Source organism: Aulonocara stuartgranti, assembly GCF_965226115.1.
Source record: "Aulonocara stuartgranti genome assembly, chromosome: 11".
NCBI lineage: Eukaryota > Metazoa > Chordata > Actinopteri > Cichliformes > Cichlidae > Aulonocara > Aulonocara stuartgranti.
In genome coordinates, this window is record NC_138947.1 from 1,745,669 (window position 1) to 1,761,538 (window position 15,870).

A 15,870-nucleotide genomic window follows, 5' to 3' on the forward strand; every position below is an offset into this window, starting at 1 on the left:
ATGTCTACACCAACAGTGTGAGACAAGTCAGACAGTAGAGAGCAGAAAACCCTTGAATCCATGTCTGAGGTCATATAGTGCATATAAAAGATCATAACGGGACAGTGAGGGAAACAAAGCCAAACATGAAAACATGGGAAAGCAGAGTGACGGGTGGTGCAGAAAACTGGTGGTGAAAAGAACAACTGGTGGAATTAAAGCCCCCTGTGCAGCAAAACAAAGATTTCAAAATAAAACAGGAAGTGGTGCTGTGAGTGTGTTTGTTGTTTCAGGTTTCCAGAAGCCTTTGAGACGTTCAGCAGCTTCAGGAAGTTTTTCCCGCTGGTTTCCTCCTACTGCTTCTGCTCAGACAGCCGAGGCCGAGAGCTGGAGAACACAGGTACACACACACAAACTAACAAAATGTATTTATTCATCAAGAAAATCTTCATCAGACAGAATCATCAGGTCCGTAAGGATGATGATGATAACAGCGGTGACTGTGATGAAGGTGTGCTCTTTCTGCCCAGGTGTGGAGCTCCTCCTGTCTGAGGTGTACGACTCGGCGTTCTCTGGTCTTCGCTCCGGTCACTCCTTCTCTCAAACCAACATCTACCGAGTCCTGCAGAGGAGGATGCTGGGAGTCCGCCTCGCCCTCACCGGACACTTCAGATGTAAAATTATTTAGAAAAACGTCTCCTGCTGGTTCAATCTTTTCAAACTGAGTTATGGCTGCTGTACGGTGGAGACACTGGTCAGAGCTGGTTGGGTTAGCTGGATTGGTTTGGACTGTGATTTAGTTTAAAGTAGTTTTATTGTAGGTTAACTGTGACGTGTCCAACTGTGTAAGTCAGGCGAGTGTTTCATGTTGTTGTGGAGGTCAGGCCATTGTTGCACCTGGACAAACACCTTGCTGCGATATCAGAGCTTTCCTCCTCCACTGGCAGTGTTGGAGGTAGAATGGAACGGCTTCATGGAAAGTTTGCTGTTCGTGCATCATCTCGTTTTAAAAAGTGTAGAAGGAGGTGACGGCTGGATCAGATAACACTGGTCTAAACACGTATGTGACCTCCACCCATCCTGCTCTCTGTCTCAGGCCCATCTCCCTGTGAGGAGGAGCGGCGAGCAGCGATGGAGGCGAACAGCGTATTCATCCCATCCTGTGAGAGCGGAGGAGCCTTCGCCTCCAAACAGTGCCAGCAGGGGGGGCAGTGCTGGTGCGTTGACCCCGCGGGGAGAGAGCTTCCTGGGACTCGGCAGCACGGAGACTCCCTGACCTGCAGTGAGAGTTTGAGCTCTGTGTCCAAATTTTTCTTACACTTCTTCTCATTTGTCTCAGTTTCTGCATCTGTCTTCAGAGCTCCTGATGCCTTATCTCGTTTATCTTTTCTCCTCCTCCAGGTTCAGGTCCAGCCGACTGCCGCTCTCAGCGCCGTCTGGCTCTGTCCCGTCTCTTCTCTGGTCCCGTTGAGCCTCCTTTTCAGGCCTCCTCTGGTAGCCCTCCAGCCTCCTGTCTCTCCCTCCTCCAGCCTCTCAGGGACCTCCTCCCAGTGGACTCTGACCCCACCTCTTTTCTGTCTCAGCTGGTCAAAGTCCTGCATGGCCTGTTCCCCTCTGTGGGCGGGGCTCTGCAGGCTCTGACTCGCTCCTCCCCCCGGCGCTTCCAGGAGAATCTGTTCGGAGGGAAGTTCCTGAAAAACGCAGCAGCTTTCAACTTCAATGGGGCGGTGGGATCTCGGGGAGCTCTCAGTCTGGACCCGCCGTCCTCTCAGAGCCTCGCTGTCCGCCTGCAGCGGAACCAGGACCTGGTCCAATCTGTCAGCAGAGCCCTGGAGGACCCCGCCTTCCTCTCCACCCTCCAGCAGACGCTGACGGGTCTCAGCAGCTCTCAGTCTGCCTCCGTGGAACAGGTGACGTTTTTACGCTGCCGTGCATTTGTGACACACACCTGAACATCCTGCCTGGTTCTGCTTTTAAAGAGAAGCTGGAACAACATCAGCGTCTAACCTGCCGATCCAGTTCATCCCATCATCTTCTGGTGACTCGTGCGCATCTAGTTTCTCTCCATCATCACTTAAAAATGTTGATATTTTCCAGGTCCTCACTCCTCTGCTGCGCTCCTGCTCCACGGATGATGACGATGACCTGGCGGCCATCTTTGTTCCCAGCTGCACACAGAGCGGTGCTTTCCAGGAGGTCCAGTGTCAGGGTGCAGAGTGTTGGTGTGTTGACCCTCAGGGGCGGGAGGTGAAGGGGTCTCGGACCGTCACTCGACGACCTCGCTGTCCGTCCCCCTGTGAGAGAGCGCGGGCGGCGGCCCTCGAGGTGAGATCGAACATGGCGGCCAGTGCTGAAATCCACATCCCGGCGTGCTCGCGGGATGGAGACTTCCTGCCGCTGCAGTGCGTCGGCTCACGGTGCTTCTGCGTGGACACTGAGGGGAAGACAATGACTGTCGGGCCAGCAGGGGGCGCTGTCACCTGTAAGACTCAGAAATATTTCAGCTCAGAGATATTTGTATTTTTTATGTTGGAATAAAAAAACAGGAAGAAAAATAAATCTTTTTAAAGTGCAAGAAGAAGCGTAAAAGCAGCAGGCGATCATTAAACACTCGCTCATCATCAGATTGAATTCTGAGCAGCTGCTGTGCACGGACGCTCTAACCACGGACTCGCTTTTTCCTCCAGCAGTGCTTCAAGAGTTTTACCTTGAAAAAACTCAGATTGCAGCAGTTCTAAACTATAAGTGGTTCTTCTGTAAAGATCCGGTTTTGTCTTGTTTTGGGTTTTTTGTATTTTATACTTTGTGTTCACAAAGTTACAGGATGCTCTGTTGTTTCGTTTCAGGTCCAGAGAGAAAAGCAGAGACGCTTCGATCCTCTGCAGGTCAGATCGAACCTGACGCCTGAGTCCAATCAGACCCAAAGTTCAGCCTCAATTTTGAGACGTTAAACATAAACTGTTTCATTCATTTATGTTTTTGTGCTTAATGAACTTTGTCTTCAGGCGGTTACAGTTATTTTAACTCGGCGCTTCATCTCTCTCGCTGTCGTCTGACTGAAGGACATGTCTGTTGATACGTTTGTTGCAAATCAGGCAAAAAGAAAAAAGAATGTTTTAAAAAATAAATACAAAACAGTGAAAAAATACAGAAATACAAACATATTTATAAACGATAAATGTTCTAGAAATGAAAACAAAGATAAAAAAAAGTAAATGTCAGCTTATGTTGCACTAAGGTGATAAAAAGTCATTTTTAGGTCATGTGACATACATTTATTTGATGAGTTAGTTATTTAGTTTTGATTTTGGCAGTTTTTGTCCTCCACCGTCTGGACGAGTCTGTTGTGGTCTCTGCAGGTCGGTGCTCGCAGGCGTCGGCCGAGGTCGAGACCTTCAGACAAGAAGTGAAGAGCATCGTCTCGCTCTCTAACTCCTCCCACATCCCTCTGGGATATGGATTCCTACTGGCCGAAGGTCTGCGTCTGACCCGTGAGGAACTCCAGATCAGCCAATCAGAGGAGGAACTGCAAGTTTCTGAGACGCTACTGAGGCGCCCCAGAGCTGCTCTGCGATTGGCTGCTTTCTCCAGTGAGTCACAGACTTTCAAAAGGATTTAAATCAATATATAAAAATACTTTTATTGTGGAATAAAAATGTAGTTACGGTCGTGCTTCCTGTAGTCCCAGGAACTGTTCTCAAGGCACTAAAACAACAAAACAAAAGAAAAGTTTGATCATTTTCTAACTGGACCTGAACCATGTTCAGGTTTTTAACCCTGGAGCCGACCCCATTGGTTCTCCAGGGTTAAACGAGAGTCACACAAGTCTAAGGAGCTTGCAAAGAAAAGCGTCTGGACTTCTTTAAGTTGCTTGAAGACGTTTCAGCTCTCATCCGAGAAGCTTCTTCAGTTCTAAGGTCAAATGGTGGAGAGTCCCAGATTTAAACCTAGTGGGAGTTTCCCCCCACAGAGGGACAAAAGGACCCCTGATGATCCTCTAATCGCCTGAGCCAAGGTGTGAAACTGGGTGTGGGTCACAATCAGCCAGAGTTTCGGGTCACACCGAGAGTCACACAAGCACAATTTTAAAAAAGGCCTCAAAGGATCCAGATGAACAAAATGACAAAGAGCTGAAAGACAGAGAAAACGTTCCTCGAGCACATTTTCCTTAATTATCTGAATAAACAAAGAGGCGTGTCCCACCTTCGTGTCGTCGCACTGACGCTGGTCTTCTTCCTGCCCAGCTGTTCAGATGCTGCTGCCTCGTCAGCGCCGCTCGTACCAGCCGTTTACTCCTCAGTGTGACGCCGACGGACGCTGGCTGCTCACGCAGTGTTACCACAGCACAGGTCTGTCTCTCTGACACACACACACACACACACACACACACACACACACACACACACACACACTTTTTTACAGAATAAATGTGTTTTTCAGGTCAGTGTTGGTGTGTCGATGAAGACGGACAGTACATCTCTGATTCTCTGACCAGCCGCTCGCTCAGCCTGCCCAAATGTAACACACACACACACACACACACACACACACACACACACACACACACACACACACACACACACACACAAAGTTCACTTATCCACCTCAGTCTTTGTTGCAATCATAACCTTTGTGTGTTTGTTTCCCTGCAGGTTTGACTCGCTGTCAGAGAGCAAAGGCTCGCTCCCTGCTCTCCGGTTGGATGAAAGGCTCTGACATCACCATCTCCTCACCTTACCACCCAACCTGTGAGCAGGTATTAGCCCACAAACATGCATACACCCTGACAGGGATTAAACTTTGTCACATCTGTCTCAGCAACTGTGAGATTCTGATGAGAACAACAGAGCTACTGCAGGTGGGGCGTAAAGACCACTGAAACCACTGAAACCACTGAATATGACTTTTGTAGAGAAACAAACCAAGAAAAATACTTTCTGGTTGGATTCCAGCCGGAGACTCAAATCCTCGTTGGGGTGTTGTCAGGAAGGGCGTCCGGTGAAAACAAAATCAAAGATGCGGAGCTGACGTCTGTGGCAGGAGAGCAGCTGAAAGTAGCTTTCAGTGTTTTCCAACCTTCAGCTGCTCAAACTGCCTTTACTTAGATAAAGTTGGATTTCATCTGAGGGCTCTTACTCTTATCTGAAAACACATTTTTATTTACTGGCTTTTAATACAGCATGAGAGTTATTTGTTAATTCATATTTGGTGTTATTTTATTAGGTATGTTGTATTCTTGTGCAGCACTTTGGTCAACGCTCCTGTTGTGATTAAATGTGCTATATAAATAAATAAGCTCTAACTGTAACCATCTAAACTCTGTGTGTGTGTGTGTGTGTGTGTGTGTGTGTGTGTGTGTGTGTGTGTGTGTGTGCATGTTTGTTTCAGGACGGTCGTTTCTCGGTGCTGCAGACAGGGGGCGCTGCAGGCTGGTGTGTGAACCCTCTGACTGGAGGGACGATACAAACGGCAACACCAAACGCAACAGGACAGCTGACATGTACACACACACACACACACACACACACACACACACACACACACACTCCTCTTAGTGATGCATTCACTGTCTTGTTTAACGCTGCAAACTGTGTGGTGCGTTCAGGTCCCAGCTGGTGTCAGCTACAAGGACTCCAGTGTCGCCCTGATGGCTCCTTCGCTCCTCTTCAGTGTGATGTCACTTCCTGCTGGTGTGTCTCCGAGAATGGACAAGAAGTGGGCGGGACGAGAACATCTCGACAGACAGGCCGCACGCCATCATGTGACCGTAAGAACTAGCTAAGCTCTGTGGCGGGATGGTGCATTTCCTTCCTGTGTCAGTTTGTGTTGATGAACCTCACTCGCAGCTCATCAGCGCCCTCTGCGTGAATTGTTACTATCACAGTAACCGTAGGATCAACAAGAAGTGGCTTGGCTCTGATGGTATATGCCTTCTCCAGGTCCTCTGTGCCCCGCCCCCATCATTACCCATGGTGCGCTGGTGTGCCGCCCACCAGCTGATGGACGCCAGAGCTGTGACCTTGCTTGTTACCATGGCTACCAGAACTCACTTGCTATCAGCAGTTTCCTGTGTGAGACTGCGAGTCGGAGATGGGATGGAGACCAGAAGCCGCTGAGCGGAGCCTGTCAAAGTGAGACGCCTGACCTCTGACCCCCTTGAAGGGCTACACTGCTTTTAAGCAAACCCGTTTTCTATTTTGCTCTTTTTAAAATCAACCTTTATTCTGTTGTTCAGTCTCTCGGCCTCCGCAGTCCGTGTCCTCCACGCAGCTCTGGGTGTTGCCCTCGGCCTGCTCTCAGATCAGCCGGTTACAGTCTCTGCTGTTCAACACAGTGACCAGCAGGGGGCTCTGTTCTGCACAGGTGACCTTACCTGCACCATGCCTTCTTTTCCTAATACTGACTGTTTACAGTCTGTATATTCATTTTCTCTAGTGTTGGTGATGCAGAATGCAGGTCTCATTGTGTGTGTGTGTGTGTGTGTGTGTGTGTGTGTGTGTGTGTGTGTGTGTGTGTGTGTAGCTTCCCTCATCAGGCCGCGCTGTGTCGCTATGTGACGACTCCTCGGTGACTCTGCAGTGTGACGGTGACGACTCGCTGAGGTTGATGGTGAGATGGAGCGCTGCTCTCTATGACCTCCCGACCTCTGACCTCCCAGACCTCCATGACGTTGGTGAGCAGACCATAGACTGTATACAAAAGATGGCCATAACCACTGTGACCCATTTGTTTTTGGACTTTCACATGATTTCACTGTTTTTTTTAGCGCAGAGGTCAAACTCATATTCTTTTCAACCCTGACGTTTACATTTAATAGCCAATCAGGAGACAGTTGGGAGGAGCTTAAACAGCTCATTTCAAATCGAGGACGATGCAAAGCTGCTCTAGTTGAGCCCAAGAATAAAAGCATGTAAATAAGACGGAGACATCCACTGGAAACTTTTTAGCTCATCGAGTATTTAAATTTCAATTCAACGACCTGTTGACCTGTTACGACCTTTGATGGCATCACAGGGTCTAAAGTTTAGCACAATGAGTGAAATCGTTTAAATGGCTACAAATTTGGTTTTATTCTAGAAAACTTTTTTCTCATAAAATTACATTTTGAGTTTATTTTTATTATTGCAGGTGTCTTCCTGAATGAGTCCAGACTTCTGGAGGGACTTCAGGGAATTCTGCGCTCCGTGTTGTCATCAGAGCCCAAACTGGTTTCTGTGACTACACCGAGCTTCGGCTGTTCCCGTGGTTACCATCTGGACAGCGACAGCGAGGGCTGTGGTGAGTCTCTGTTCAGCTCAGACATCCAGACTCTGGACCGCAGAGTGTTTCAGAGTGTGGGATCTCCTTCACTCAAACTTTGGTGCCCATAGTTTGAGCCACGTTTGATCCTTGTGGCTTATATCAGAATAAAATCAGGTGTGTCTTCACCTGGAGCTCGGTAAGAGGTGTGCCCCCCCGTCTCTGCAGTCGTCTGTTTGTCCCGTAACTCAGTCTAGTTTCTCTGTTTCCAGTCGTTTGTCCTGCTGGCAGTTTCTCCCAGGAGGGGGTGTGTCATCTGTGTCTTCAGGGGACCTATCAGGACGAAGAGGGGCGGGACTTCTGCAACAGGTGTCCCACAGGGTCGTCACCTGCTGGAGCATCATCTGTCAAGGAATGTGAGTGTTTTCAAACCAGGATTCATTTATTACGTGACTGAAACCAAACCGGGAGATTTCGTGTTTTAGGCGAAAGTTTAAACTACATCATGAAGCCACTTCCTGTTAATGTGTTTATTATATTCATGTTTCATTCTATCTTCCTCAGATGGCTCGAAATATTTCTGTCATTTTATTCTAAAAGTATTGAAAACTGCATGTTTTACAAACTCGTTAAAGATCTCTTAAGTCTGACCATCAAACCTTAATAGAGAGACGCGTGAGTGTCGAACACTTTGTGTTTGTGTATGCGTGCATCAGGTGTGACCGAGTGCCAGAGGCGGGGCCTGCGGTGTTCGCAGCGAGGTGACTTCCTGCCAGCGCAGCCGGATGTCCTCGCGGGCAGGTGGAGGTGCTTCAACAGCGAGGGGGTGGAGCTCGAGTGGAGCAGCAGTGACAAGGTTCTGACTGATGACGAGTGCTCAGGTGAAGATGTAGCAGCCAATCAGAGAGCAGCTGTTCACAAGTTTGTTTTTGAGCGTTCTCTTTAGTGTGTGTGTGTGTGTGTGTGTGTGTGTGTGTTGCGTGTTGCAGTCCTCAGCAGGTTTCAAGCTGTTCCCACATCAGACCTGATTGTTGGAGCTGCAGATGCTGAAGTGCTGCAGACGATGACCTCTGACCTCCCTGCCTGTGTCCGGGGTAATGCACGTGTCTCTTATTTTCCTGCTCTGGATCCAGCCTCAGCGATCTGACCTGTAACTCTGGAGGATTTTTGGTTTGTGGTGTAAAAACTCATCAACACTGCTGCTGTTTCTCTCACAGCGTGTGCAGCACAGCCTTCCTGCCACCATGTGGCGCTGTTCAACAGCCAGACTCAGTGTGAACTGTACAGCACACACAGCCTGAACACACACTGCAACACCTCCCAGCAGGTACACACCTACACACACCTGCACACACACATAAACACACATCCTTAGAAATAACAGATTTACATAAATAAACACAAATTTTTTTTAGTCCAGAGGTTTTCTGGGTAATGCTCAGGCTGAGCTGTTTGATTCGCTAAGCTGCTATCTGAGAGTGAGGGGCGGAGCTTCAGATCTGCTGGTCATCAGGAAGAAAGGTACTGCTATCATCAGAGCCATGTGAGGTGTGCTGCAGCTGTGTGTACCTGTGTGCTCAGTCTGGTGTGTGTGCTTCAGGTGCAGAGTTTTCCTCGCAGCAGCAGCAGCAGCACAGTTTTGTGAGGATGAGGATGATGAAGGCGGTCTCAGGTGTGTTCAGGACTCAGGTGTTCTCCTCCAGGCGGACCTCTCTTTCCGACGCTCATCGTTTCTGTCAGGACGGCTGCAGCCGCGACACCTGCTGCGACGGATTCATCCTCAACCAGAACAGCCTGGAGGGAGGTATGTTACCATGGAGACCATGGAGACACGGACAGGTGATAGCTGATGAATGAGAGCGCCTCGTGTCGTCTTCTCTCTGTCAGGGTCCCTACTCTGTGGCTGGTTGAGAGCTCCATCAGTGCTGACGTGCGGGGACCGGGACTGGGATGTGATTGGTCAGGGAGCGGCCAAACGCACTTGCGGGGCGGGGCTTACCTACAACGAGCAGCAGCGCAGCTTCATGTTTGACTTTGGAGGACAGGAGTTCACCATCAGTAAGAAAAATCAAGTCACGGCTAAAATCCGTCACTCATAAAACAGGTAACCACGCGACTAAAGCACTTCCTGTTTCCTCCTTCCAGCTGATTCTGCTCTGCCAGCTGACAGCAAGAACAGGAAGGACTATCAGGCCTCCATCATCAGCTTCCAAGCCATCTACCTGAACACTGGTACCTGTTAGAGGACATATTTTAGCACTTCATGACAAATGCATACAGAGACCTATGATCAGCTGTCTCTCCAGCTCTGCTGTCGGGTGTCTGATAGAGAGGCGGTCCTCATTCTGTGAGCTGGGTGAACCACAGGCCACAGCAGATCTCCAGAGCAGGACTGGCTATAAACCAGCTGCAGGACGAGCTCCTCTCTGAGGAAGCAGAGCTGCTGTGGGAGAAACTGGCTACAATTACACCAGAATAATTATTTACACCTGCAAGAAAAAAAGACCAGACTGGCAGTACTGAACGAGTTGAGCAAAGTTTGAGTTACGTGACTGTTTGGTTTCACTTAACGCGCCTTATAATCCTTTGACGTCGACACTGTTGTGTTTGTCGTCTTCTGCTAGCGAAGATTTATGTAAATTTGACAAGCTGGGTGGATTCTGTACTGTACAGGAGACACGGCACGAGACTGATTGAAAATGGTCTACAGCCAATCAGGACGCAAAACACAATGTGCTGTGAAAAAAAAAAATGTGCAAAATTGCACCAAAAACAATCTGTGAAACAGTGAAGCTGTGAAAAGTGCCCACTATGTATATACATATGTATTTATACTGAAACAGCATTGATGGCTGAATAAACTTAAACAAGCTCAAGAGCGCCCCCTATGGAACAGGTAGACCAGATATTAGAAATGATTATCAGTTCTCAGATCAAAAAGGACCACCACAAAGAGCTATCCAGTAATGAAACCATGAGACAGGAAGGGACAACTAAAGTTTCAAAATAAAACTGAGGCGACTGTCACTTACTGTTATTCTCTCAGAAAGACTCAAAAATGTGCTAAAATAATTTGTTTAAGTCACTCGCTGACGACACTGTTTGTCTCAGTTCTGCTTGTTTGTTGTTGTGATGCAGCTTCGGCCGACGGCGGTTCTGGTTCTTCTTCGTGTGCTGCAGCTGAGCTCAGCCCTCCTCTGGACGGTTTGTACAAACAGAGCAAAAGTCTGAAGTTTCTGTTGGATGGTTGGCGACGTGTCACTGATGCTTTTATGGGCTCTGTTTGTGTTGCAGCTTCAGTTCAGCTGAAGTTTGCGTCTCTGTCTGAGGACGACGTTCTCGTGGATCCTCAGAGGAAGCTCCCCGCTCTCTCCTTCTGGCTCAACAAGAACAACTACAACTCCCAGCAGGCACAGCTCTGGTGTCTCACGCGTATGTGAAGCTGTCTTCTCGTCCTGAATACAAAAATGGAGATTCTGGTTTTCTGGGTTCTGCTTGTTGTAAAAGTCCAATTGACCAATAATGTAGCAGCTTCAGTTCTCTGCATGTGGAGGTCATTAGCCATGCTGTTTATACGCTGGAACCCCTGAAAAATGCTCAGATGGGTTAGTGCCTGTGTCGGGACAGCTGCCTCAGTCTTTCAGGTCACGCTGGCATCACGTCGGCGGTTTCCTCCATCAGTCCTGAGACGCTGTGTGGTTTCAGGTTGTGACGAGGAGCCGCAGTGCTCGGTTGCTGACCTCAGAGATGCTGACTCGGCAGGTTTCTTCAGCTGCTCGTTGTATCCGGACAGCAGAGTTTGTGGAGCTTACGATAAACCTCTGAGACGACCCTGCAGCCCCCTGCTGGACAGAGCGCCCAACAACACCTACAGCAAGAAGGGTAAAGAGGGGAGCTCAGAGAGTCACTGTCATGACTTCATAGCTGCTCCTGCTGTTTTTAAACACCGTGTGTGTGTGTGTGTGTGTGTGTGTGTGTGTGTGTGTGTGTGTGTGTGTGTGTGTGTGTGTGTGTGTGCATTTAGTCGCTCTGTCTGGACCAGTGAAGAGCTTCTATGAGAGGGTTTCCTTCAAGAAGATGGTTTCTTACTCTGTACGCAGCCGAGTCAGCCTGGGAGAAAACACACCGCTGTCTGAGGGGTAACCCACACACACACACACACAACAAAATGTGTTTGGTCTCGTGTTGAAAGGTTTCAGAAAATACTTTAAATAGTAAAACCTCAGTGTGTTGGATCTGCTGCAGGTTCACGGAGTGCGAGCGCCGTTGCGACGAGGATCCCTGCTGCCGTGGCGTCGGCTTTGTCGGTGACACCAAATCCAGAGGTATCCATAAAGCTGTATGAGCGTTGTTTTTTAATCTTCATACTTTATAACGGTAACTCTTCTGGTTGCAACATGACTTTGTAGAAGTCTTACAGCTTAAGCCGTCTGTGACCTCAGTAAACTGAATATAACACGATGAGCATCCAGTAAATTATTCACCTCAGTGGAGTCAGACCAGTCAGACCCACTCTGTGCACAACGTCGGCAAAGAGCAGGCAAAATGAGGGACATCAACGCTGGTGTGTGTGTGTGTGTGTGTGTGTGTGTGTGTGTGTGTGTGTGTGTGTGTGTGTGTGTGTGTGTGTGTGTGTGTGCAGGAGGCTCTGATGTGGTGTGTTTAGCTCTGATTAGTCTCGGGGTTCAGACCTGCAGCGAAGACGACGTGACGACCTGGAGGACTCAGGACTGCAGACCATCAGCAGTGAAGACCACACCGGACCCCTTTGGCTGGTACCAGAAACCCGGTACTGAAAACACACACACACACACACGCACACACACACACACACACACACACACACACACACACACACACACACACACACACACACACTTTAAGGCAGCAGGCCTTCAGTTTATCTGAACATGAGGCTGAAGGAGGCGAAGCTCTGTGTGAATAAAGGCTGTGTTCTGCTTTGCAGTGAATCAGTGGAGTCCGTCTCCTGCTCTCTGTCCTCCGTTCAGCCTGCCACTGACCAAAACCAACAGTAAGACTCCACCCACATGCAGATACTCGCAGTAATACTGTCAAAAGTACTTAAAGTACTGCCATTACTTCTTTTATCGCTCACCCCTGAGTATTTTTCACAGTTTCGCTGGACGACTGGAGTCTCCTCGCCGACTCTTCAGTCCTCGTCGACCCGTCTCTCTCTACCTATGATGTCATCCACGTGAGCCGTGATGTCGCCGATGACAGAGATATGACCAGGGACTGGTGTCTCCATGGTAACCATATGTGGGGGTTTTTAACTACTCTTTGGTGTACCTCACTGTCAGATCCTGACTCTGCTCTGCTTCCCATCAGCCTGCCAGGAGGCGGAGTCTTGTGCAGCTGTGTCACTCAGTGAGGTGGAGTCCGCCACGCGCTGCGTTCTGTACCCTGACACAATAGTCTGTGGCCTAAGCTCCGCCCCTGAATCCCCCGCCTCGTCTTCCTGTCGACTGGTCGTGAGAGAGCCCGCCCCCCAGGTGTACCTGAGACGCGGTGTTTTCTCAGAGCTGTCACAGACGTCCGTTTCTATCCCGGGCCAGGGGGTGCTGCAAGGCGTCGCCGTGGAAACAGCACTGGCATCAGACAGGAGGACAGTCGTTCAGTTCCTCGGAGTCCCGTACGCTCGTCCTCCAATAGGATCGCTCCGCTTTGAAGCAGCTCAGCCGGCTGAGTGGATGGGAACCTGGGACGCCACCAAACCACGGTAACTACCCGTGTGACCACAAACGCCTGTCCTACAGCACGTGGTCACCCAAGGCACCCACAACCAGGATATGGTGAAAAACAGCGGCCTCACCTGTACAGGAAGTGGCATTGTCCATCGGCAGATTCCAGATATGAATTAACCCGATCAATGATCATCTTTATCTCTTCACCCGTCAGCCCCAGCTGCATCCAGCCTGGTGACGTAGCCTCTGCAGCCTCCAGTGAGGACTGTCTCTACCTCAACATCTTCACTCCTGCTGACCTGGTGAAAACTCAGCGCACTCGTTATTTCATTTATTCACGTTTAATTTTCTTTGATCACATTTTTTCTGTTGTTTGCTGTTAAACCAGAGGGGGCGTGTTCCAGTCCTGGTTTTCTTCTTCAACCCTTCAGCCAATGAGAACCCAGGACTGTTGGATGGCTCCATCCTCGCTGCTATGGGTAATATCGTCGTGGTAACAGCGAGTTACCGGACGGCGGCGCTGGGATTCCTGAGCACAGGTGACTTAAAAACAAAGAAAGAGAGAAAAACGTACACGCTAAATGACTCACCTGGCCTCCTGTCCACCCCTTTCTCCAGGTGAGTCTGGTCTCCATGGTAACTACGGCCTCTCGGACCAGGAGGCAGCGCTGCGCTGGGTCAAAGACCACATCTGGCTGATGGGCGGAGACAACAGCAGAGTGACGGTGGGGGCGGAGCGTGGTGGTGCTGACATCACCAGCCTTCACCTCCTGTCTTCGTCTCGTCCTCTGTTCCAGAGGATGATGCTGATGGTGAGACCTCGAGTCGTCCTTCCTTCCTCCAGACAGCAGGCGGAGACTAACAGTTGTTTTATCAGCAGTGGAGCAGATGCTCTGAAGAGGAACGATGACCACGAGCCAACCTCAAAGTTCTTCATCGCTTTTATCTCCTCCTGCAGGGCGGGTCAGCGTTTTCTCCATCACTGGTTCAGACTCCGTCCACCTCCAGACGTCAGGCCCTCGATCTGGCCAAGGAGCTCGGCTGTGTGACCTCTGACCTCGCGGCCTGCCTCAGAGCGTCATCTGTCCACACGCTCAACGCCGCTCAGACAAAGGTAGACGTCCTGGACAGTTTGCGCTGGTGCAAGTCCTCGTGTCACGTGTCTCACCTGCGCTGTGTTCGCCCCGCAGCTGTTGGCGGTCAGCGGGCCGTTTCAGTCCTGGTCTCCGGTCCGTCAGTCCGTCTCTCGGTCGTCCTTCCACAGAGTGGACCTGCTGCTGGGAACATCAGAGCACGATGGTCTGATCAGCCGTGCTCGCAAGATAAAGGTCAGAGGTCACGCTTAAACTACCTGTAAATCTACTCAAGAGGTTCAGTTTAAGAAAGTAACGGCGGCATAATTTTCATCAGGACTTTGAGTCTCTGCAGGGCAGAGCTGACAGCAAGACGGCGTTTTACGAGGCTCTGAGCCGCTCGCTGGGCGGAGCCACGGGAAATGAGCTGCTGAAGGAGGCGGCGGCGTGGTTCTACTCGCTGGATCACAGTCCCTCAGCTGCTGGATACAACCTGTTCTCCAGAGCGCTCAACAACGCCACCAGGTCAGAACCGACACGCACACACACACACTGTTGTCGTGTTTCTGGTGAACGCTTTCATGTGTTTGCTTTGCAGAGACCTGTTCATCATCTGTCCCACGCTCCAGATGGCGAGGCACTGGGCGGAGAACAGAGCTAGCGTCTTCCTGTACCACCAACCGGCCTCCAGCGCTCACGACAGGTGCGCATTTCTACCTCAACGCTAAACATCAATGTTCATCCGTCGCCTCTAACACAGAACATACTTGAAAGGAGGGCGGAGTTGTACAGATAAACCCTCGATGTCACTTCCTGGACCATCCGTTCCTCACAGCAGACCTCACCCAGCGTTATGATGGTGACCTACACTGTCTGCATCAGAGGGGCTGTTGGGTGTAAAAGGCTCTCCTGTGTGTGTCTGCAGGGCCGACGTGTACCTTCCTCTGGATGTTCAGCTCGCCTTCGGGACACCTCATCATCCAATGAGCTCTCAGCGCTTCGCCTCCTCTGATCGGCGCCTCTCTCTTGCCATGATGACCTACGTCTCCAGCTTCATACGGCGCGGGTGAGGCTAACGCTCGAACCTCCGAGTCCTGCGTCTGGAGCCGATTTATTCATTTTTTTTTTTTGCTCTCAGGAACCCAAACCCATCCCAATCGTGGGCGGAGTCAGTTCTGCCCCGCTGGCAGCCAGTGCTGTCCTCAGAGGCTCCGCCCACCTACCTGGAGCTAAGCACTAACCTCCATCATCAGCGGGGTTTGAGTCAGAGCTCCTGCTCCTTCTGGACCCAACTGGCACCCAAACTGACGAGTCTGACAGGTGACAGAGATTTCTACTGGTTTCTACTGGTTTCACCTGTGCCCTCAGTTTGCTCCTCTGCTGTCTCACCTGAGGTCCTTTCGCCTCGTTCAGCGATCTGTTCGATTCAAATCTTCCTGTTTCCTGTTAAATCTACTTTTCTTCACCTTTACAGAGTTTATCGGATTATCATTGTAAACTTTGACTCACAGCTCAGAGCAGTGACGCAGCAGAGAGTAAGGGAAACCATCTTTCTGACTTTTCTTTTTCCTTTGGTTTCCAGGTGCATCGGGGGCGGAGCCTGTTCAGCCTGCACTGACCCCTGAACCCCCAGTGGCTGCTCCATCCAGCCAACCCCAGACTGAGAAAGATGCCTACAGCTAAACTAATGACATCATCACCCACTAAGGGGACTTCACAGTTTCATCTCCCATAATTCACTTTGATTCAGATGGTTGCTGTTGATCAGTTTTGCTCATAATCATTAATAAAAAGCATCTCAAACTCTCAGCTGTGCTTCTCGTTTGATCAGGGTTCAGTGTTGAGTTGAGTTCAGTCATCCAGCTTTGTTCAGT

At 50.0% G+C, this 15,870-nt stretch overlaps 1 protein-coding gene across 6 annotated transcripts in view; it reads left to right on the top strand.

Moving 5' to 3' along the window:
• tg (thyroglobulin) overlaps nucleotides 1–15,870 on the top strand; it is a 27,361-nt gene extending 11,491 nt beyond the window's left edge. For 4 of the 6 annotated variants that reach the window (XM_082552729.1, XM_082552727.1, XM_082552728.1 and 1 more), the window contains 43 exons: nucleotides 273–379; nucleotides 510–653; nucleotides 1,076–1,261; nucleotides 1,381–1,889; nucleotides 2,077–2,461; nucleotides 2,826–2,864; nucleotides 3,339–3,569; nucleotides 4,224–4,328; nucleotides 4,420–4,497; nucleotides 4,632–4,735; nucleotides 5,368–5,479; nucleotides 5,585–5,746; nucleotides 5,919–6,110; nucleotides 6,215–6,342; nucleotides 6,502–6,652; nucleotides 7,108–7,257; nucleotides 7,491–7,634; nucleotides 7,935–8,099; nucleotides 8,208–8,312; nucleotides 8,436–8,545; nucleotides 8,634–8,739; nucleotides 8,819–9,022; nucleotides 9,106–9,276; nucleotides 9,364–9,450; nucleotides 10,357–10,422; nucleotides 10,513–10,650; nucleotides 10,924–11,100; nucleotides 11,243–11,357; nucleotides 11,464–11,543; nucleotides 11,861–12,007; nucleotides 12,185–12,250; nucleotides 12,354–12,488; nucleotides 12,568–12,958; nucleotides 13,138–13,225; nucleotides 13,312–13,462; nucleotides 13,542–13,735; nucleotides 13,882–14,037; nucleotides 14,114–14,251; nucleotides 14,334–14,521; nucleotides 14,595–14,699; nucleotides 14,922–15,062; nucleotides 15,135–15,316; nucleotides 15,579–15,869. In XM_082552729.1, coding sequence (XP_082408855.1) covers nucleotides 273–379; nucleotides 510–653; nucleotides 1,076–1,261; nucleotides 1,381–1,889; nucleotides 2,077–2,461; nucleotides 2,826–2,864; nucleotides 3,339–3,569; nucleotides 4,224–4,328; nucleotides 4,420–4,497; nucleotides 4,632–4,735; nucleotides 5,368–5,479; nucleotides 5,585–5,746; nucleotides 5,919–6,110; nucleotides 6,215–6,342; nucleotides 6,502–6,652; nucleotides 7,108–7,257; nucleotides 7,491–7,634; nucleotides 7,935–8,099; nucleotides 8,208–8,312; nucleotides 8,436–8,545; nucleotides 8,634–8,739; nucleotides 8,819–9,022; nucleotides 9,106–9,276; nucleotides 9,364–9,450; nucleotides 10,357–10,422; nucleotides 10,513–10,650; nucleotides 10,924–11,100; nucleotides 11,243–11,357; nucleotides 11,464–11,543; nucleotides 11,861–12,007; nucleotides 12,185–12,250; nucleotides 12,354–12,488; nucleotides 12,568–12,958; nucleotides 13,138–13,225; nucleotides 13,312–13,462; nucleotides 13,542–13,735; nucleotides 13,882–14,037; nucleotides 14,114–14,251; nucleotides 14,334–14,521; nucleotides 14,595–14,699; nucleotides 14,922–15,062; nucleotides 15,135–15,316; nucleotides 15,579–15,679 — 6,634 coding nt within the window. In that variant the 3' untranslated portion in view covers nucleotides 15,680–15,869. Of the gene's footprint in view, nucleotides 1–272; nucleotides 380–509; nucleotides 654–1,075; nucleotides 1,262–1,380; nucleotides 1,890–2,076; nucleotides 2,462–2,825; nucleotides 2,865–3,338; nucleotides 3,570–4,223; nucleotides 4,329–4,419; nucleotides 4,498–4,631; nucleotides 4,736–5,367; nucleotides 5,480–5,584; nucleotides 5,747–5,918; nucleotides 6,111–6,214; nucleotides 6,343–6,501; nucleotides 6,653–7,107; nucleotides 7,258–7,490; nucleotides 7,635–7,934; nucleotides 8,100–8,207; nucleotides 8,313–8,435; nucleotides 8,546–8,633; nucleotides 8,740–8,818; nucleotides 9,023–9,105; nucleotides 9,277–9,363; nucleotides 9,451–10,356; nucleotides 10,423–10,512; nucleotides 10,651–10,923; nucleotides 11,101–11,242; nucleotides 11,358–11,463; nucleotides 11,544–11,860; nucleotides 12,008–12,184; nucleotides 12,251–12,353; nucleotides 12,489–12,567; nucleotides 12,959–13,137; nucleotides 13,226–13,311; nucleotides 13,463–13,541; nucleotides 13,736–13,881; nucleotides 14,038–14,113; nucleotides 14,252–14,333; nucleotides 14,522–14,594; nucleotides 14,700–14,921; nucleotides 15,063–15,134; nucleotides 15,317–15,578 lie in introns of all 6 variants that reach the window. The other 2 variants (XM_082552732.1, XM_082552731.1) reach the window with 2 other exon arrangements.